Here is a 22,500-nt window from a genome sequence, read left to right as displayed (position 1 = left end):
CACTGTTGGCGCACATCTGCACTAACTACCTAGATATGGTGCACATGGATGGAAAAAATTAGAGGGAACACAGAGGGCAAGAGGTGAGTTTGATCAGATAAGGAAACCAAACTTGTCTTGGCCAAGTTGGTGCAATCAAAATGACTTTGGCTTGGTCCTGTCTGATCTTGATAAGGACCTTCAAGAGCAATGGAGTTGGAGGATATGCACAGAAAAGACCCTTTGTCCATGTAATAACGAAAGCATCTCCTAGAGTTTGGGGATCGAGCCCTGCCTCTGGAACAGAATTTCCTGCACTTTGTGTTGGCTGCTTTGGCAAAAAGGTTGACCTCTGGAAATCCTCAACCTGCAAATATTTTTTTGAGAACCTAAGAGTCAACTGCCATTAGTAATTTAGGGAGAAACGTCTGCTCAGGTTATCCACCATGGGGTTTTGTACATCTGGGAGGTAAGAATCTGAGATGACTATCCAATTGGCTATGCACCAGTTTCAAAGCTTTACTGCTTTGGTGCAGAGTGAGGAGAAACATGTTCCATCCTGACAATTGATATAATACATGCACACTGTGTTGCCTGTCATGATCTTGGTGGACTTGTTTTTGAGCAGGGGAAGAAAGTGCAGGCAAGCATTTCTGACTGCCCTTAACTCCAACAGATTGATGTGTAAGTGCTGTTCCTATATCCATCTGCCTTGGATTGTCTGAGGACCAAAATGTGCTCCTCATTCCAAAAGGGAAGCATCTGATGTTAATACAATTGTAGGAGGATTCTGGTTGAACAGGATTCCTGCACAAACTTTGGATGGATTCATCCACCAGGTGAGTGACTGTAGGACCTGACTTGATACAAATACCTGCTTGCTGAGAATGTGTTTGTTGGGTACAAAAACAGTCCTGAGCCAAGCCTGGAGACACCCAACATGGAGTTTTGCATCACAAAATCACAATCTGCCATACGTCCCAGCAGTTGCAAACATGTCTTTGCTGAATCTTGAGGGATGAGCTGCACTTTTTGGATAAGGTTCTTCAAGGGGGTTATCAAAGTTATCGAATCCAGAAGTGCTCTGTCAGGGTGGTTCTCTGTGAGTCCTTTCTAACGTCAAGTACAGATCACATTCACTCCAGGCCATTTTCATGACCACTATGCTTTATTATACTGTTCCAGCAGGCCATTGCCTGTAGTGCTATTTATATATTTACAAGTCCAAGCCAGCTTCCCACCCTTGCTTCTGCAGGGAAGGGTATCTACTCAGACAACTGAACAAGCATGTCAGACATCTGAAATTCAGGATAGTATCCCTAGCAGTTATAATTCTGTCCCTAGAATTAGCGGACTGGTTTGCAACCCTTGACTTCAAAGATGCCTACTTCCACGTAGCAATTCATCCTCGACCTCTTAGCTACTGGTTCAGGTGGCCTATGGAAGACAGAAAATTGAGCAGGGTGGGATCTTAGTGCCAACTGAGGCCTGCTAAATTTTCTTTGTTTACAGGCACATATATCCCTAAATGCCTAACTCTTGCCCCATAGTCCTTTAGGGTATGAAGCGAGTCGACCATGGAATCTGTGGAAAGCTAGATAGAAAGATAAATCTTCCATAGTCGATTGTACCTCCCACGGAAACCCAGACAACTGAAGTCAGGAAGCTAGCCTCTTCACTACCACAGTGGAAATAGACCTGGCTGCAGTGTCCGCTGCACTGAGCGAAGCCTGCAGTGAAGCTTCTGCTAAAAGCTGACTCTCCTTTACTGTAGCACTGAACTGTTCCCGATTTTCCTGTAGTAAATGGTCAATAAAAGCATTAAACTTCTCATAGTTCAGGTAGTCATACATCTCTACCCCAATAGAACGCGACCCTATATAACACAAATTTGGATATAACGCGATAAAGCGGTGCTCCAGGGGTGCAGGGCTGCGCAGTCCGGTGCATCAAAGCAAGTTCGATATAACGCGGTTTCACCTATAACACAGTAAGATTTTTTGGCTCCCGAGGACAGCGTTACATCGGGGTAGAGGTGTATGTTGCATCAGCACCTGGGTGGTTAGCTATCCTGAACTGAAGTGTTGCTGTTGAATAGCTCTTACGAACAAACAGGTCCGGACATTTCTGGTCCTTGTTATAAGGGGTGATTTTTTGGATATGCTGCTTTCCCCTTTCATAGTGGATGTGACTGCATCCACAACCAGAGAGTTTGGTACTGGATGAGAAAATAAAAATTCAGAACCCCTGGGTAGTATGTATGTATGTGCATATGTATGTATGCGTATATATCAGCCCTCTTGCATGTAGGGGTGGGCCGTTACTGGATGTTGCGAGATGAAACTGGCAGGCTCAGGAGGGCTTCATTAATTGGCAGTGCCACCTGTGCTGAGGCAGAGGTGTGTAAGATGTCCAGGAGCTTGTGATGGGAATTCAGACTTCCTCCAGGGATACTTGCAGGTTGTCAGCAATCCACTTCATCAGGTCCTGGAATTGTCAGAAGTCATCAGCTAACGATGGTGGTGGTGGCATGACTGCCTCATCCAGTGATGACAAAGAGATGTTTGTGAGGGGGGTAATCTTTTTGTCTGCCCTTGCCCTCTTGCTCTTCAAAGGTCTTCTCAGGCTCAGAATGAGGAAGAGGGATGGATAGTACCAAGGAACGAGGTCTTCTATGTTTTCAGTGAAACTGAGTTGAGGTCCCTTAAAATTGCTGACAATACATTGCCCATGAATTGCAGGAAGGCCAGTGAAGTGCAGTGATAAGGCATGGGGGAAAGAATCCAGTGCTCTCATCCCAATTATTGGAAGGCAGAGGTCTGGTGCCTTGCATCTGCAACAGGGATTAACATCTCCTGGAATAAATTGGAGATCCTTGAACACAAAGTTCAGAGACTTAGTCAGAATGCTCTTCCACATATTGTATCAGAGGTGACATCCCATCCTCATGTATAGTCGAAGATGGAGAAGAGGTAGGTCTCTCAGAAACCTAAGCAGACAGTGACCCAGCTGATCTCAGTACCAATAGGCATCCAGAAGTTGCAAGGAGCAGAGACTCAGGCTCATTTGGTACCACTAGATAAGTTCATGGAGCACAGGCCCATCAATGGCTACTAGCCAGGATGGGCAGGGATGGTTCCTTAGCCTGTTTACCAGAAGCTGGGAATGGGCGACAGGGGATGGATCACTTGATGATTACCTGTTCTGTTCATTCCCTCTTGGGCACCTGGCATTGGCCACTATCGGAAGACAAGATACTGGGCTAGATGGACCTTTATTCTGACCCAGTATGGACATTCTTATGTTCACGTCTTTTGGGTACTGGAATTCCTGCAGTATTGGAAACACAGAAGAACTCAGTACTGGCACCAATGATGCTGCAGAGGGCACTGTGCGAGGCACTGGTGTCGGTACCAGGGGGGTTGAGTATTCTAATGAAGCTGGTCTCTTGGTAGTAGTGGTCTTCGGTACCGACCACATACTACTAAGGTCAGAGACTTAGCTGAAGACTTAACATGCTTCATGGTACCCAGAATACTCGGAGCCTCACTAGAACTCCTCTCGGGGCCTGAGGTCTCCAGTGACTGGATCGTTTTTGATGAGGAACTTTCTCATTTTGCTTCTCTTATTCCCTTCCTTATACTTGAAGTGGGAAGCTCTTGGTACCGGTGGTATGGTTATTGGTACCTCAGTCAAGGAGAGCGCTTGAGACCAGGATTTCGGTGCTGTCTTCCTCTTAGAAGCTCTCAGTGGCCTTGATCTCGAAGACAATGGGGTACTGGCAGATGTGGAGGGTCTCTGTACCCTGATCCAAAGCCAGGCTTTAGGCTTCTTTCATCCTTAATGGTCTATACTTGATTTCCCTATTTTTAATGGGATAACCATTTAAAAGAAGAGCAGATTTTACACTTGCAGGGAATGTGAGTTTCCCAAGCAATGAATGCAGTGGGAGTGCCCATCACTAACAGGGACTGCTTCTTGACAAGAAAGGCACCTTTTAAATCCCAAGGAGCCAGGCATCCCCAACAGAAGAGAAGTTATTCAAGCCCCTCAATAGGGGAAACAGAAAAACAAAAATGCATTTCTTTTAATAAAAGAGGAACAAAGGTTCCAACTATAAAGTACTAACTATACAGCTAAAACATTAATAAAAGGGGGAAACAGGTACATAGCAAAGAGGCACATATTAGACTTCATCTCTGGCCAAAGGTGGTTGAGAACGATGTGATGGTGGTGTGCCCACGCAGCCCTATATAGCCTTGCTACGGGGCACAAGGATGTGTAGGGTGCATGCATGGGGAGAACAGGCACTGCTACCAAAAATCTCTAAGGCATAGGGGTGCATGTGCACCTAATGTGAAGCACCAACAGGGACAATACTCGTTGAAGAACAATTTATGAATAGTTCAATTGCACATTTCTTATTTGTTAGAAAGCAAAGGGAAAAGTAAAATGTATAATTCAATAACCATATAAAATGAATTTCAATGTTATATGATACCCATAGAAAATCTCATGTAATGATTTGGTTTACATCAGATTTTATTTGCTATGGGCATAATTAACTTATTTTTACTCCCAGCAGTGCAATAACGATACCTTTCATGTAATAGTTGTACACCGTATTTACTAATGCAATGGGGGAGATAATATTTGCTAGCTGAAGCAAAAACATCAGCCTTTTGATTAGGTTTGATCTCGTGACACACAGCAAGCTTCCTAAAATATATCTTAAAATTATGTTTCCTTTATCTTTGCAGCTCATACTGTTGTGGTGGCTCAACAGAAATGTATATTCTTCCCTCAAATTAAACGGCCTACTTTAGTTTACATAATATGGGCCAAAAAAAAAAAAAAAAAAAACCTCTATACTTCTGGCTTCTAACAGCAGATTAATGCTGCAAAAATGAAGTATTTTTGTACCCATAGTCTCATTAGTCCAGGAGAGTCTTCTCAGCCTCCACACTGCTGTCATGTAATTAACACATTTCACAATAACCATCCCTATTATATTCATAAGAATTGTCTAGTTAATAATTCAGTATTGCACCCCCCTGTGAGAAAACTTATAGAACTTAGACATAACAAGGTGCCCTGTGATTATATTCCCTTTGAAACTTTACAATACATTTATTAAACAATATAGGAAATTAACAGTATACATACAGCAGCATACTTCTCTCACAGAACAAAGCAAAGGTATAAGTAGAGGTTGGTTTAGTAGGGTAAGTCGAGTTGGATGATAATGGATAATAAAGGATTACATTGCATTTGTGGCCGGATCCCTTCCCTTAACTATTCACTTCCAGGCTTTTTTGAAATAGACAATTTTTGCAAACTAAGTGTCTTTTTTGGTGGTTTGAAGGAGGGGACAAAGTTACCTGGACTTCACTGAAATTCACTTCCAGTCTTAACTATTAGTAAATACAATTTATTTCTTTGGGAACAGATTGCACCATGATCTTGAAAGCTTCAGAGTGCTCTTGTGATAATCACAGCCAAAGCAGTTTTAAAAAAAATCAGATTTATTAATGTGGAATACATTGTATTGATTTGATTATGAAGCAGGAAAGCAGCTTAAATTGACCAGAGAGGTTCCCTTAAAATGAAGTTACTGCTAAAAATAATAATTCATTATTTTGTCTGATAGGGTCTTGGCAGTTTTAAATACTACAGACTTTTTTTCTGGTGACAAATGTACTCTAGGAATTAAATCAAATTGATTTTGCTTGATTGAATCTCCCAGTTCCAGAGAAGCAAAGTTATTGTATCAGTGTACTACCTAGTTCTCACATTAGTATATTTTTTTATCCAATTTTCTGTCCTGGAGATGATTTTCTAAAGACAAGATTCCCTAATCACTAGCATCTGAAAAGAATGAATATTTTGGAGGAAGAAACTATTCATTATAGCAAGTGGAAGATGGAAAAAGCCCTCTTAAAAACTGTCAGCTGAAGTGGCAACATGCAATTTAATTGTATACAGATGTGTTAATGTTAACATGCAGCTTTGTGAAATAAAGAGATGAGTTTAAGACATCAACAAAAAAAGCTACTGAAGATAGAGATGTAGATCTTAAAAAAACATTTTCTTCCCTGCAATAATTTTTCATTGGGTCATTTTTCACGTTAAAGCACCTGCACTATCACTTTTGTATCAGCATAAAAAACCCAAACAAGCCCCCGCCCCTCAAAAAACAAAACCCAAACCCCACAGGTTCTGAATCAAAATCAGAAACATTTGAAGCAACATAAACCAGACACACAGCTCTGTCACCTGTAAATTATTATTATTATTATTGTAAGTATTAAAATTATGGTAGTGCCCAGTGGGTCCAGTTGAGCCCACTGTGCTGGACACTGTAGTAACATGGAAAGGAGTCAAGTATCAGAGGGGTAGCCGTGTTAGTCTGAATCTGTAAAAAGCAACAGAGGGTCCTGTGGCACCTTTAAGACTAACAGAAGTATTGGGAGCATAAGCTTTCGTGGGTAAGAACCTCACTTCTTGCAGGACTTGCATCTGAAGAAGTGAGGTTCTTATCCGCGAAAGCTTATGTTCCCAATACTTCTGTTAGTCTTAAAGATGCCACAGGACCCTCTGATGGAAAGGAGTCAATCCCTACTCCAGAGTGCTAACAATCTGAAGACATAAACAAATGAAAGGGAATGGATGGGGATACCAGCAAACTCACAAACAAATTAGTATGGTGAGGAATTGGCCCGGCTTTGTTCGTTACATGAGATTATAGGTTTTTTTTTTTTTTTTTTTAACTGGGGCAGAGTAGAGATAGGAAATAAGGAAACAGAAAAAGAAAGGGAAAGAGGAATAATAATAGCTTGTCACCAGCCTATCCATGATCAACAACTTGGGTGTATATGCATTATCTCACAGCAGAAGACAGTCTTAATAAAGGATCTAAGGAAGGCTAAGGAAGAGTCTGTATGGATATTTACTGAGAATATTTTCCTATGCAGATGGGATAGTATGTTCAAGGCTAGGAATGCTGGCAGAGAGGCGGTGCACGTCAACATTGCAATGGGTTAACAGATAAGCTAGGTAGCAAGCGTTTACACTGTGAAGGGCCTTAAAAGTAAAGACAAGAAGCTTGTATTTATGTGGAGGTGAAGGGAGAGCTGGTGAAGGGATTCAAGAGGGAGCTGATGTGGTCAGAGCAGTAAGCCAAGAAGATTATCTTGGCAGCAGTAATCTGAATAGACTTTACAGGGCCAAGGTTGCAAAAGTCAAGGTCAGAAAGGAGGATTTTACGCTAGCCAAGACATGAAATGATGAGGGCTTTGATGAGAATTTTGACTGTCTGGACAGAAAGGAAAAAGGCTGGATTTTAGAGACGTGTAGGAAAAAGTGGAAAGATCTTGAAAGGGTCCGAATACGTGGGTCCAGACAGAGGACAGGGTCAAAGATGACATCCAAATTATGGTCGGTTGTATTTGTATCATACAAATTATTGTATGATTGGTAAGATGATATCATCACTGGTGAGGGAAAAAAGGGAAGAAGAAAAGGCGTGAGGGAAAAAAAATCAAGAGCTCAGTTTTGGAAATGTTGAGTTTAAGATGATTGGACATCCACAATGAAAAGTCAGAACGACAGGGTGAAATACTAGATTGAAGGGAGGGAGTAAGCTAGCTCATCAATAGAAAGGTAGAATTATGAGTCATCAGCACAAAAACAGTAGTCAAAGCCACTGTAGAGAGAGAAGAACAGAGGCAAAGAATGGAGCCTTGAAAGACACACACAGAAAATGGGAGCGGGGAGGAGGATGACTCACCAAACAAGACACTAAAAGATGGTTCAGAAAGCTCAAAAGAGAATCATGAGAGCACAGAACCACAAAAGCCAACAGAAGCCAAAATATCAAGATGTAGGAAGTGGTCAACAATACAAAAAAACGTCTGAAAGGTTCAGAGGATAAGGATAGAGTATGGGCCCAATATCTGATTAACAAGAAATTGTTAGAGACTTTAGGAAAAACAGTTTTAGTGGGGTGTAGAAGATGGAAGCCAGATTGAAGAGGGTCAAGAAGCGAATTGAAGGAAAGGAACTCCAGACCTCTATTATAGACAGCATGTTTAATGAATCTGGGAACAAGGTGTAGAAAGAAAGGAGATTGGGAGACAGTTTGAGCAGGAGGCGGGACCAAGGGTGTTTTTCTTTCTTGCTTTTTCCTTCTTTCTTTTTTTTTAAATGATAGGGGAGACCCAAAGGATTCTTGTCATGGGTCAGGAAGTAACTAGGGACACCATCCCTCCCGATCCTGGCTAATAGTCTCTGTCTGCCAGAAGCTGGGAATGGGTGACAGGGGATGGATCACTTGATGATTACCTGTTCTGTTCATTCCCTCTGGGGCACCTGGCATTGGCCACTGTCGGAAGACAGGATACTGGGATAGATGGACCTTTGGTCTGACCCAGTATGGCCGTTCTTATGTTATATTCTTAACCTGATGAGAGTGAGAGGTTGAGAAGAAGGGACAGGGTAAGGAAAGTTAGAACATAGAAAATGAAAGAAGGATGGGGTCACTGTGAAATAGTCAACTAGGGAAAAGGATGGAAAGCAAATCACTTAGAACTAGACTGTGTCGAGCATGTACTGTGGGAGCCATGCTGCATGGGCCACGGGATGGATAAAATGACCTAACACAGGCTGATCTTTTCCTTCTTTCAGGAAAGAATCTTTTCTAGGTTTCTACTAAAAAACCAATGCTCATCTGTTTACTATATGGCCTTTTCTGATTTGCCATATTTAAGATGCAAACAGAAGCGCTCTCATACATAAAACATTATTTTCTGTATTGTTAGGAAGCATCAAACTACTATGTTTCAACAACCTTCTCTTTGTTTGCTTAGTAAGTACTGTGAACAATACCTGAATTTCCTAAAGTGACTAAAAAGGAGCACACAGCTAGATACATACCATGTTTTTTAATTAAAAAACCTTGCACTCAAAAAGGAATAAATCTTTAGCATTGAACATAGCAATTTTGTACAGAGAATTAAAAAAAAAAGGTGACTGACATGGAACAGGAATGCCCTCTTACCTTTGGCCTTAATCAATATATTGATGCAATACAGTGATTTTACCTGATCTCACAGGCGTACAATAGCAACAAACAAGAAGAACGTGAAACAAGACAGTTCTATGGCCTGTAATGTCAATTTATTTTACAAAACAGGATGTTAAGGAAAGAAAATCTCTTTGGAATTCTTTTTGGAGGTTAACCCCACCTGCCCCTCCCCACCCAATTATGAATATTCAGTCGAACTTTTATGGATACATTTTCTAACACACTCACAAAGTTCTGCAAGGCCTTCCTCTGTATGCATAAATGCCGGTTTTATTAACATGGTGAGTTCAGGTCATTATGAAATTCTTGCTCCAAATATTCAAAATGTAGGCCCCTGCTCTCTCCCAAACAATCTAACAAATCCCTTCTTATGGCATAAAGTCTTAGCAATCTTACTATCAAACAGGAAGACCCGTCCCTCTAGAAGTGTTATGACACATTGCAATAGGTTAGGGTTTTGTAATATCTAATGGGGAAAGGAGGATATGGGGAATTAAGTCTCACTTAACTTTCCAAGAAGGTCTCTTTCCTGAAGTCTTAAATGTGTCACGCGGCACCATTTAATTTGGAAAATCAAATACTTCATGTGTATGCATAAGCAAAATGGCTGATTTTTAAGATCTAAGCAGAGCTGTATGCCGCATATCAAAGGACAGGACCAAGCTCGTATGTATTAATAAAATATTTAAAAGTATATCACTAGTATGTGGCACAAAAAGCTAAACGGACTTCAAGAAAGAGAAACCCATAAAGAAATAAAGTGTTTTAAAGGACTGTTTCCAAAAGTTAGACCAAAGGAAATGTTTTGTAACTTACAGGCTTCTTGTAAGAATTTCTCTCTCACACTGTCTGAAGTGCAGTTTTTACATGTTTTGATTGCAACAGCCATGGCTGGATTTTCCTGCAAGAGCGAAATTTCAAATAATAAAAATGAAGCCAATCACAAATGCACTTCTTCAACTACAGTATGTATTTTAAGAGACAGTAACAGACACTTAGCTAAGCACAATATTTAGTTAAAAATACACTGGGAACATGAAAGTGTTCATGAATTAATAAAAATATAAAAGATTAAACATTTATAACCAATACATTTTACATTACATGTTTACACCTAGAACATCAAGTTAAACTTGATCAGTCTGAAAGTATTACTTCTAATTTACAATAATAGATAATTCTAAAAACAGATGACCAGATCATCTGAACCTTGGTATGCATTTTCTAAAATTGTTGAAAAGCACAATGTTAAGTGATGCAGAGGAAACGAATTGCTTCCAACTTTAAAAATGTATTTGGCTTGTGCAATGAAGAAGCCTATGAAAAGCATTACAAAGGATTTTCTGGGGATTTCACACTCTTGTGGGCTTCTGCACAGGGGAAGCTGAATGTAATTTTGACTGACTCAAGCCTTTAATAATAACCACATCATTAATAGGATGCACAGTAATTAAATGTTTCTATTTAACATTCTTTCTTAGCTTATGAGTTAAGTGAATATTTTATGAAATAGCCTGCCCACCAGTTAAAACAGATATTTTAAAGATTTTTTTTGTACATCATCTATATTCAAAATCAGAAATAAACAAGATATAGCAGCCAATCGTTCCTCCTCTGGGTGTAGAAAAATGAGAATATTGTTGATACAGCCTGAAGGAGGCCTCCTGGGCTAAGACATCATCTTTAATTTTCTTTTTCTATAGTATGTTTTATAAATGCTCTTTTTACAGGTTGCAGACTGCACACAGAGGGCGCATCAGTTTTTCTGTTCAAAAAAGCTTTAGGATGTTCAAGCTTCATTTCCATTGAAAAATATTATTTTGAAATATTCGTTTAAATCCAAATTAACTGAATAGGTAATCTTCAAAACAAGATAGTAACATTCATTTACTTGTGGTTTTACAGCATTCTCAAAACAACAGCTCTTCCACATCACAATAACTACTGCTACAATGGAAGTGTATCTTGATGATGATATCTGAGCCAATACAATTAATTTAGCATGTCCCAATACAAAAGCCCGGGTCCTGCAAACATGCAACTCACATGAGTTGTCCCATTTAGTTCACTGACAACCGACATGCTTTAATTTTACTATCTGTATTAAGTGTTCACATGACCAGGGCCTAAATGATAGAACTATGCACTATTTGCAGAGATGAGATTAAAAATTCTTTTTTGCTCAAAAATGCTACTTAGATAGCCAGGGAACATCATGTTCTGGATTATGGAGTTGAGCTCCTTACCTCTCTCTGAGGTAAATTGAGCTGAGGATGCTGGGCACCTCACAGGATTATTAATCCTTGTGTGTGTTCATTCTGTTCCTATTATTATTTCTATTTTTACATACAAATGTTACTGGGATAGAGGAAAGATTATACTTCTTGGGTTTAAACAATTTTAATATCTATTTTCTGGGTCACTCACAGCATCTGCTTCTTAATCTTGCTCCCTTTCAATCCCCGTGATGAAACTATATTAAAATTCTAAGAAGGACACAGAGAGAGAAACAAATACATTTTAAACACAAAAATACCCCATGTCATTTTAAAAGTTGATTTTATGGATCTATTTTTCTCACACTCAAACACAGTCATTGACTAGTACTCTGAATAATTGATGGTCTTAGCTATAATATTTTAGGGTATAATTAACTGTAAATCTAGATGATTTTATTCTATTCTGACATAAGTATGATTTCTAAGGAGGGTATTTTGGAGATTTCTATTGTTATACATTTTATAGTAATCAGTTTTATTGTTGAGTGAAGTAGTTTAAGTCTTTGTAGCTAGCAAGAATTTCCAGGTAATGTGCAAGATAAATGTAGTAGGGACTGTCATAGGATGAGTTAAATAAAGAGAAAAAAATTAAATTGGTTATGAACAGATTTTGGGTGAGGTGGAGGGAGAGAGGATATTAAGGATACGGATGACTGTGCTAAATCTGCCATTATAATACAAGGCTAATGATCCTGACTAATGAAAAACAAATAGCTTTTTATATGATATGATGATTTAAGTCCTTCAAGTTTGTTCTGATTGGCCTCAATTCCTACCCCTAAAATGTAAGGTCCTATACACGTATTTTCCATTCAGCCTTTAGCAACAAAGGCTGCTAGTGATTACCAACTGTTACCTATCTTATGAATGTTTAATGTAAAAGTGACATTCTGTAAGAGTGAATGGTGAGCTGGATTCTTTTATGACTTTGTACAGTTAATAGAATTAAAGATTCTTTGAGTGCAATTTAGTAACTACTGGGAATAAATCAGCTTGTTTTTCAGATTCCAAGATATGGCATTCTAACGATATCACTTTTAACAGTAATTTTTCAGACTAATCTTTCATTGAATTTGTAGAAGACAAAAAGGGGTGCAGAATCAGATCATAAGACATTTTAACCGGTTACAGGAGCTTTTCTATAAATTTTGTAATCAATCAGAAAAAATACTTTTTAGAAATCTCTCTCACTTACTTCCATTAAATTAATTTTTTACTTATTTTCAGATCCTCAAAAATGTGCCCTTTTAGTCTTGATGACCCTAAACTAGCAAAACACTTAAGCCTGTGCTTAATTTTAAGTACATTAGTCTCACTGACATCAGCTGGACTACTCATGTGCTTAACTTTAAGCATCTGCTTAAAAGTGCATTGCTGGATCAGGGACAAAATTACTATGTATCTTTTGAAAAAAAAGCTACAAGTAATACACCTCTACCTCAATATAATGCGACCCGATATAATATGAATTTGGATATAACGCGGTAAAGCAGTGCTCCGGGGGTTGGGGGGGGGAGGGGCGGGGCTGCCCACTCTGGCGGATCAAAGCAAGTTCGCTATAACGCGGTTTCACCTGTAACGCGGTAAGATTTTTTGGCTCCTGAGGACAGCGTTATATCGAGGAAGAGGTGTAATTTGATTAAGACATTCCTTTGTACAAGTGTACATTTAGTGCTGATAAAAGCTGCCAGACTTGTGACAAAGGAGAGCCTGGAGATGCAAAGCCATGCCTGAAGCCTAAACTGGAAGGGCACTCTAGGAGTGACAGTGCCGTATCTTCTAGGCCCTGATCCTGCAATTTACAATGTGTAGGTCAACTGCTTTGCCAATGCAGAGCCCCACTGACTTCAATGGAGCTCCATGTGGGCACAACAATCTGCCAATGCATTGTAAATTCCAGGATTGGGGCCTTAATCATTAGACTCTTTGCTGAGATTGGGAAAAAGGAGGAGTGGGGGGGGGGGGGGGCAATTAAAACCAGCTGTGAGAGTGGTTGCATACAGTGGATACTTGTTTACCAAGATCTAGGCAGACCACCAGCTTGTTACACAGTTAAAACTTGGGTTCTAGACCATCTAACACAGGGGCGGGCAAACTTTTTGGCCTGAGGGCCACATTGAGTTTTGGAAATTGTATGGAGGGCTGGTTAGGGAAGGGAGTCATGGCCTGCCCTCTCCATCTTCCCCCTCATCTGCCTCCCCCCCCGGGACCTCTGCCCCATCCACCACCCCCTGCTCCCTGTCCCCTGACCGTCCCCGGAACCCCTGATTGCCCCCCCGCCACCCCATCCAACCCCTCCTCTTATTCCTGACAGGACCTCTGCCCCCATTCAACCTCCTTGTTCCCCGCCCTCTGACTGCCCCGACCCTTATCCACATCCCTGCCCCCTGACCACCACCCTGAACTCCCATGCCCTCTATCCAACCTGCCCCCTTACCACACTGCCTGGAGCACCAGTGGCTGACGGCGCTACAGCCGCACTGCCCAGCTGGAGCCAGCCACGCCGTCGCCACCGCACAGCACTGAGCAGCAGGTCAGGCCAGGCTCTGCAGCTATGCTGCCCCAGGAGCTCACAGCTCCGCCGCCCAGAGCATTGCGTCAGCAGCGGAGTGAGCTGAGGCTGTGGGGGAGGAGGGAGAACAGGGGAGCAGGCGGAGGCTAGCCTCCTGGGCCGGGCAGGAGGGTCCCGTGGGCCAGATGTGGCCCATGGGCCATGGTTTGCCCACCTCTGATCTAACATTATCAACAGAAAATCTCACTATGTAGTTAAGTATCTTCACTAGTAAAAGAGTAATATCACAGACTAGAGTCAGATATTTCAAGAGAGCTCAGCACCCACAACTGAAGCTCAGTCTTCAGGAGAGCTCAGTTTCCATTAAGACACTGAAACAAGACAACCTAAGCATGCTGAGATATCATCCAGATGAAGAAGAAATAGCAAAAGGTAGAGTAAAAAACCATCATTTCTAATCCTGGCTCAATCAATGATTTGTGTGGTGGGCCTGGGCAAGTCTACTTTGCCTCAGTATTCCCATCTGTAAAATGGGAATAATAGTACCTAGAGTAGCTTCTTCACAGGGGCACTATGGGGATTAATGTTTTTCCAGCAATTTTTAAATATATAAAGCGTTACATACGTGCTATACGTCTTATAAATACTATTACATCAAGCCACTATCAATCAGCATTAGTTCACTTAGGTGGATCACAGATAAGACTTATCAGGTTTCTAAAAGATTTTCTGAAAATATATGTTCATATTAAAAATGATACTTACTGGACTCATGTAAACTCCTTGATGTACATCTCCAAATTGTCCTTCACCGATACAGCGTCCCAGTTCAATTCTCTCCCGCTGAATCTCATAATCCCTGGCTGTAATAATACAATTGATTTAAACCTCAAACTATTGATGAAAAGCATTCAAATGAAATAATCCACAAGACGCCAAACTCAAAGTAACCCACTCCAATGCCTGACATATGAATAACTAAGATTTAAATTTGCTGGACGGCAACCTAGACAAAAACTGTATACTCAGTGGAATCCTCTTAAACAATTGTTTGCATGAAAGCCCTGTATAAGACAGTGAAATCTGACTTACTAAATTAATTACTATGCAATATTTATTTCAATGCAATAAATATAATTAAATCCTTCTTAATTAATTATAGCTTTTAAAGGGATAAGGAAAGAAACACAAATAGCCTAGGGTAATATGGAATTAATTAACTACAACCTAAAGCCGTATGTTTAAGAGGATTCCACTATATGATATTTTAGATCTCTGAACCATCAAATGAGCCAGGAGTATTTTTAAAGAGGTGGCTGCAGGGGAAAAAAATGTAAGCAGATGACTAGAAAAAGTAAAATGAATAAGTGTAAAACTCTGACTGTATCACACTTCCAGCTGTGTAGAACTGGTACAAAATTGACATAAAATGTTTGTGATTTATACAATTTTATTAGCTTTGGTCTTTAGTAGACTATGTAGACCCAAGACAAGAAATAGCTCACTAGTTCAGCAATCAAATTTATTCAGTTCCAGGTGAATTATTTAGTTGGTAATTTAATTTCTGGCAATCACTGAAAAAATACTATTTCAGGAACAGTGGAAACACACATAGTGTGACTTTCTACTGCTGTCATCATCTCCAGGGGAAAACAACTGATTCTAATCCAGCATAGGCCTCATGCCTGATAATTTTATAGCATTATTAGCGCTACAGAAATTACATCAGCTAGCTGGAAATGAAAGCAACCAATGCCTTTTTCATTTATTTTTAAAATATTGCATTTTCCTCTTTAAAATTCCAAAGCTAACCAAAGAATTGGTTTAACTATAGAAACACAATTAAACCAATTAACACAATGCTTACTAAATGAAAGTAAACAACTTTAAACTGAAAAACTCCACATCATTTCCAAAACTGCAAGCACACAGAGATGGTTAAAGGAGCTCCTGTTACCTTCATCTATTCCATAGCTTTCTGCAGTGCATTTAAGAGAAAAATCAAACACTCACTTAGAAATATCTTCTTAAAATTAACAAGACATTTGGACAAATATTTCATAATATTTAAAAAGATGAAAAAGTTAGCTTAGCCAAAACGATAATTTACCCAAGTGATTTTATGTTTATACTAACACAAATCATAGGCCTGATCCTGCAATTTATTGAAGCAGGGCTCAAACTTGCAAGAGGCTGAGCACTCTGGCCCAATCCAATGACGCACGTAAGCACATGACTTGAATTGGACTTCTCACATGCTTAGGGTTAAAGGTATGTTTTAGTGTTTTGCTTCATTAGATCAAAGTGCTAAGCACCTTGTAGGAACCCACAGGTTAAAGTTCTCATCTAAGTAAGTACTGCACGATTATTCATATGTAATATCCATTTTTACACTGAATAAAATATAGCATTTGTCCTATTTCTCTGTGATCCTGGGTACTATTTTAAAATAGATTAATGCAGTGATTTACTGTACACTACTCAAACTGTACTATTCACTTTCAAGAAACATAATGTTTTCTTGTTGCCAGACAATTCCCTCAGCAACAAACCAATGCTCTATTCTGAATGCCTAAGTGGTGAATGAAATGTCCCTCCGCTGTGACAAGAAACCAGGACTGCAGAAGTCTTAAGTAAATCATACCCTTGAACACATTAAGCATTCCTGAGTTTAACATGGATATGAATTTAACTATGTGACTGGGTTTTCCGCCCATCATCCCACTCCTTAGCTACAGGCATGATGGAAGTGTAGAAAACTCTCACTTCAATGTACCAGTTACTATTCTATTACAGGTTAGCAAGTGATAAAAAATTACACAGCCAATCCCAACATAAATTGCAGCCAGAACTTTTAACACCAGATTTTCTTTTTAGGGTAGTTAACACTAGCCTTCCAATTTCCGACAATGGCACAAAATAATTTCAGCAGATGGTGTATTAGCCTTTTGCCTTTGAAGACATAGGTTCACAAGAGCTATGTGTTTTCCTTCATGTCATCAACACAATTTAAAATACTGTGTTTTGGTATGAGATGGAATTTTACTGTAATACAATTGAGTACAGTAAAATATATCATAGAATTTGTTTACCTTTGCTTTAGAGACTGATCTTGAAGGGCTGCAGAATTCATGAGGCCTCAGAACATAATCTCACATAAAGAACATTTTCTTTGTGAGGCTTTGAAATGCAATTTAGTGCTTCCTCAATCTAAGAAGCTTTTCAGTCAAGTAGGAAAATTCCAAAGTTAACTAGTGTACTTACTTGAGGGCATTGTGTAAGTATCTTCTTCATCTATAATCTCTGCATAGTCATCTGTTTCTGTAAAGGAGGAATCGGAGAATTTCGGGAAAAAGACAAGCTAACGATTTTTAAAAAATCTTTAACCCACCTCCCACAAATAAAAGTTACTATGTACTTAACAACCCACTTTAAACCACTGTGAAAATGCATTTAAGATAGCATGACTAAAATCTGCTCATGCACAGAAATTACGATGACTTTATTGTCCAATATGTTTCAGTACACATACTTGTTTCTGTGGGAATAAAAGGAGAACGCATTTTTTAATTTATTAACTCTATAATTCAGATCAACTAGTCTAAACTCAAGACTTTTTAATAAATAATTCCTCTCAATATCATTAATAGTGATTTTCTTCAATATAAAACCATTGTGACTGTCTGTAGGTACTGAGATATGTAGATCTTCCAGTTTGTGCAGGGCAGAAAAATCCCTGGAGCTGGTACTCTCTCTTTGTAACGGTTATTTCCCTGTTAATCTAAGTTTACATAGTTTTCTGGAAATTCACTTCAACAACTGGCCAGATGTTATTCTCCAAGTTTGTTGGTGAGAAACAGTATCTCATTAATAGAAAATTTCTAACAAAGTGTCAGTTCTTAGAAAGCTGATAGTTTAAGAAAATTGACAGTACTTTTCTTTCCTTGTTTAAGCACTTGTTTATATATGGGTTTGGAAGGATTAAATTTTTATAATAAATGTTGGTAAACATTGATTTCACCATACATACTCCAACTAGGGTAAAATTATTCCCATGGATAATAACCAAAATTTACAGATAGGCGAAGTAAGAAAAATGCCACTTAAGAACTTATTAAAATTTTGCTTAAGGATATTTTGCTTTGTATATTTTGACCGGTGATGTTGACAATTTTGTGTTTTAACATTTATAAAGCTTGCACTTTTTGAATGTCAGCATCTACTGTCATTAAATAATTATTGTCTGATCCCTCCTTCCAATTTCCTGCAACTGTGAAAATGTAAATCTATAAAAATAAAAAAATGCTTGAAACCCATAATTTTGTGCAATTGTGAAAATTTAAATCTATAAACATAGAAAAAATGTTTAAAAATAACCATCGATGTTATCTGTCAAAATTATACAAAATAAAAATTTAATTCTGGTAAGCCTGTTTATGTAACAGTAATTCCCAAAATGTTCTAATCTAGGTTACAAGGAGATACATTCCCTGCCCCAAAGCACCTTCGGTGAGAAAGTAGTTACTCAAGTGCTCATTTCCCTAACAACTGGTCACTTAATTCTCCCATGGACCATAAATTTAACCCACAAAAGCAGGTCAAGTATGCCTGTAAGATTTCTAAAGCTCTGGCATAATGGCCCTGGCCTAAATATACACAAAAGGGTCCAGATTTTCAAAAGTAAGGCATCTCAAGTTAGTCTCCTGAATTCATATTTAGGCACCTAAATAAATGGCCTGATTTTCAAAGGTACTAAGCATCCAACAACTTCTAATGATATTAATGGGAGCTGCTGCATGCTCAACACCTTTGAAAATCAGGCCCACTTCCTCAGGTGCCCTAATCATAGAATATCAGGTTGGAAGGGACCTCAGGAGGTCATCTAATCCAACCCCCTGCTCTAATCTTAGCCCAAGTATTCAGGGTTTACCAGATGAAGGCATTTGTAAGAGAGTGATTTTCTGCTTGAAATATATTGTATTCTAGAAAAATAAAGCATATTGGCAGGGGAATTCCATTAATTTTTTTTTTCTTGATGGGTCACTTCCACTCAGGACTCCACAAAACAGTATCATGTGTTGAATATTTGATGGATGGTGAAAGAGTTTGCTGAGTGTAAACTGAAAACATGCACCAGAGGAAAGAAAGATTAATTTATCCATTTTCTCTTGGCTCATTTACTTCTCCCCCGCTACCGATCTGATCCTTCTCCAGGACACAAGCCTTGGTTTGAGAAATGCGGATCTAATGAATTAGCATCCATTGGAAAAGAAACATTTAACTTCCTATAATGTTGATGTATTGTGACATGTCATTCTGTTTTCTTGCAATAACATGGTGAGATCATTTTAGCTTGTCAGGATAAATATTTCTGTTTGATGACAGCTACTGTATCTGCTGTTACTTGAGAAGATACCATAGAATGGATAAGGGACAAGAAGAATGACTTGAGTTTACTGTGGTTTTAAAAATTTCTTCAAGAGGAATTAAATAAATCCTGTGCTTTGGGACCGGTGTCCCACTGGTAGTTGGAAATGCACCACCACATTAAAATACGGAGTGATACTTATAAAATATGATAAAGGGTTCAAAAAGCAAGAATAGCTACTTTCTTTTAATAGAATAAAAGACAACAACAGAAGCTGGGAGCAGTTGAGGTGCTCAACATCAGTTCCTTTCTTGCTACAGACTAATGATCAAGGTTCAATCAGGAAGTGTGTAATGAAGACATATTAGCCAGGATGCCGCAGGTGGTCACTTTACAGGATTCCGATGCATTGTCCAAGTTGAACTGGAAATAGTCTCAACGAGTCCAACATGCACTAAATATATGTAAATAATTACGAAAAGTGAGTCTTCAGGAGTTTGACCAAATTTCTTGCTACACAGCTGACAGAGCTTAAAGGGTACAGAAAATACAGGTATAGTAAAAGGTTTGTCCCAGTCTTCAGCACTTCTTTTGGAAGTCAGCGGGAACCTTCATCATTCTTGTTAAAATCTGGTCCAGGGGTATTGGTGGCCATCAGTCTTCAAATGGCTCAGACTAATATATCAATTGCAGTCTTTAAGTCAAGACGGGACACCTTTGTAAAAGGCAAGCTATGGCTCAAACAAAGCTATGGGCTTGCTGCAGAAGTTACTGGATGAGGTTCTTTGCACTCTGTTATACAGGTGCTCAGACTATATGATTCTAATGGTCTCTTCAGCCCTTAAAATCTACGATAGTGACCTGGTCCCCAAAGATAGAATTTCCTATCACACAATTTTTGATGCCCCTGACAGTGTAGAGAAATAAGGGATTAAACAGGGCTAGTGCCTCAAAAACAGCTCAACCTCAGAAACAGCTCTGCACTTTCTCACTTCTATAGAAGAAATATACACAGCCAACCCATGAGTCATTCACATTACACAACGCATACAAGTCTCTTTCAGGAAAACATAAGATTGTTAAAATAGGGATATCTATGTAGAGTTTTACTTGCTAATCCTGAATTTTTTTTTATTAGGCTCTAGAAAAACCTGTCTCAGGAAACTGTGTCCATCACAGCAGTTTCATACACTAGATTCATGTTCTCTCTGAAATGTTCTGCGACACTGTCCCCTTTCAGAGTATTTTCAAATATTTATTATTGCCTTTAACATAGAACATGAAATGAAACATACATATACCCACAGTAAAAGATTAGTAAGGTTAGCATGTAAGGGATGAACAGCTGTATAACATCTGAGTTTATAAGAGAAATATGACCAAATGTTGTTAGGCCAACAGCCCTCACTAAACCAACAAGTTTCTAAGGGCAGAGAGAAAAATTAAGTGGTGCTACCTTACTATGATTTATATCCAAAAGAACTAGGCAAAAGTTGGTTAACACTTCCTGAACATTTTAATGAGAGGACAGCAGAGTGCCATTACCTTTTATTTCTAATTTTTTTCACTTTTCATACTCTTGTTGATACTTATTTGAGGTCACACAGTTATTCATTTCCTAATTATGTTATATGAACTATTGACTTGATGGAAGTCTGATTTCTTAACAGTATTATGTAAGTGACCCTAAATTTTCAAAAATAAGTAATGATTTTGGATGTCCAATCTGAGACTGCTTAAAGGGGACTTATTTGCAGAGTGTGGCTGCTCAAAACTTTATGGAAAATTAGGCTTCTTTAATAGTGTGTCAAGGTGGACATCCATACAGTGAGGTACCCAAAATCACTACTCGTTTTTGAAAACACAGGACAGTGTATTTTAGGTATAAAGTTATTATTACAATTTCCAGCATCTAAAGAATAACTGTAAAGATTCTGCCATTACCTTAGTGGTTTCACGCCTAAAACCTGCCAAACATTTCATATGCTCAATCTAAGGGTAGGTCTACACTTACCCGGTAGTTCGGCGGCGAGCGATCCAACTTCCAGGTTCGACTTATCGCGTCTTGTCTGGACGCGATAAGTCGAACCCGGAAGTGCTCGCCGTCGACTGCGGTACTCCAGCTAGACGAGAGGAGTACCACGGAGGAGCCTGCCTGCCGCGTGTGGACCGAGGTAAGTTCGAACTAAGGTACTTCGACCTTCAGCTACCTTATTCACGTAGCTGAAGTTGCGTACCTTAGTTCGAATTAGGGGGTTAGTGTAGACCTGGCCTAAATTTCTCTGTTTTGCACAACTTCTCTTCACTCTTGGCATATGACCAACGGACAGCAGAGGACTTTGATGTTACCATGCCTTTGAAGTGAAAGCATCACCTGATGGAATCATTTACCAGTTGTGTCATGTCTATTGACGTTACTCATTGAAGAAAAGTTACTTAATTCATTTTGTCTACAGTATGCCTGTTATCTTCATCAAAACGAAGGAACACTTTTGAAAAGCCCACACACTTCCTCTGCTCCATGCCAAAAGTCTCACTGCAATCACATGCAATTCATACTTGATAACATGATTGATAAAATGGTACAAAACCCACTGCATACAGTGTTTGAAAATTTTTCCTTATTCAGTCCCAGCCTAGCAGATAATACCAGTCAGACTGTTTTATAAAGTGCAATATTTGTACTATACCAGCTGATCTCTAATGCATGTTGGGTTTTTTCATACTATGATCTGTATAAAAATTGATCACTGAAATGCACATTAGTTGTATATGTATATAAGGGCCGCATATCGCATGTTAGTAAGACATAGACTAGAAAACACATATTACCGTCCCCACTAATTTCATCTGCAGATCCAGGTAGCATGCAAGGAGAGAGAAAAACAAAAGGGAGAGAGAAGGGACAGAGAGAGAAGGGGGGGGGGGAGGGAATATACTATTAAAATCATGAATAAACCAAGAATATAGCAAAATTGCAGTTATCTTATACACTTAGCTCAAGAGAAACCAGAAAGGTAGTGGAATTTAAGACATTTCCCCTAAAACTTAAGATACAGAGGAATATTTAAACTTTTCAGTGCATACAATGAAATGTAGGCTAGTGACTGTTGCGTGAAGTACAACAATTGAATTTAGGAGAGGGACCAGTTAATTCAGTGCATTTTGTTACAAAGTGTCAATTTTTGATTTTGACGCTTCCATTACCAAGATAAAGCTCCTAGGCTAGATGAGCGAAACTTTGATTTACACCAGCCGAGGATCTGGCCACTAAAGC

At 39.2% G+C, this 22,500-nt stretch overlaps 1 protein-coding gene across 5 annotated transcripts in view; it reads right to left on the bottom strand.

Annotated features, from left to right (window-relative positions):
- Positions 1 to 22,500, bottom strand: part of PTK2 (protein tyrosine kinase 2) — a 349,972-nt gene that overhangs the window by 66,984 nt on the left and 260,488 nt on the right. For 4 of the 5 annotated variants that reach the window (XM_054017938.1, XM_054017937.1, XM_054017936.1 and 1 more), the window contains 4 exons: positions 22,056 to 22,073; positions 17,120 to 17,176; positions 14,621 to 14,718; positions 9,881 to 9,965 (listed from right to left, as the gene is read on the bottom strand). In XM_054017938.1, coding sequence (XP_053873913.1) covers positions 9,881 to 9,965; positions 14,621 to 14,718; positions 17,120 to 17,176; positions 22,056 to 22,073 — 258 coding nt within the window. The remainder of the gene's footprint in view (positions 1 to 9,880; positions 9,966 to 14,620; positions 14,719 to 17,119; positions 17,177 to 22,055; positions 22,074 to 22,500) is intronic. The other variant, XM_054017935.1, reaches the window with a different exon arrangement.

Source organism: Malaclemys terrapin, chromosome 2 (genome assembly GCF_027887155.1).
Source record: "Malaclemys terrapin pileata isolate rMalTer1 chromosome 2, rMalTer1.hap1, whole genome shotgun sequence".
NCBI classification, from domain to species: domain Eukaryota; kingdom Metazoa; phylum Chordata; order Testudines; family Emydidae; genus Malaclemys; species Malaclemys terrapin.
The sequence above is the reverse complement of the archived record's forward strand: the minus strand, read 5'-3'. Positions and strand labels throughout refer to the sequence as shown.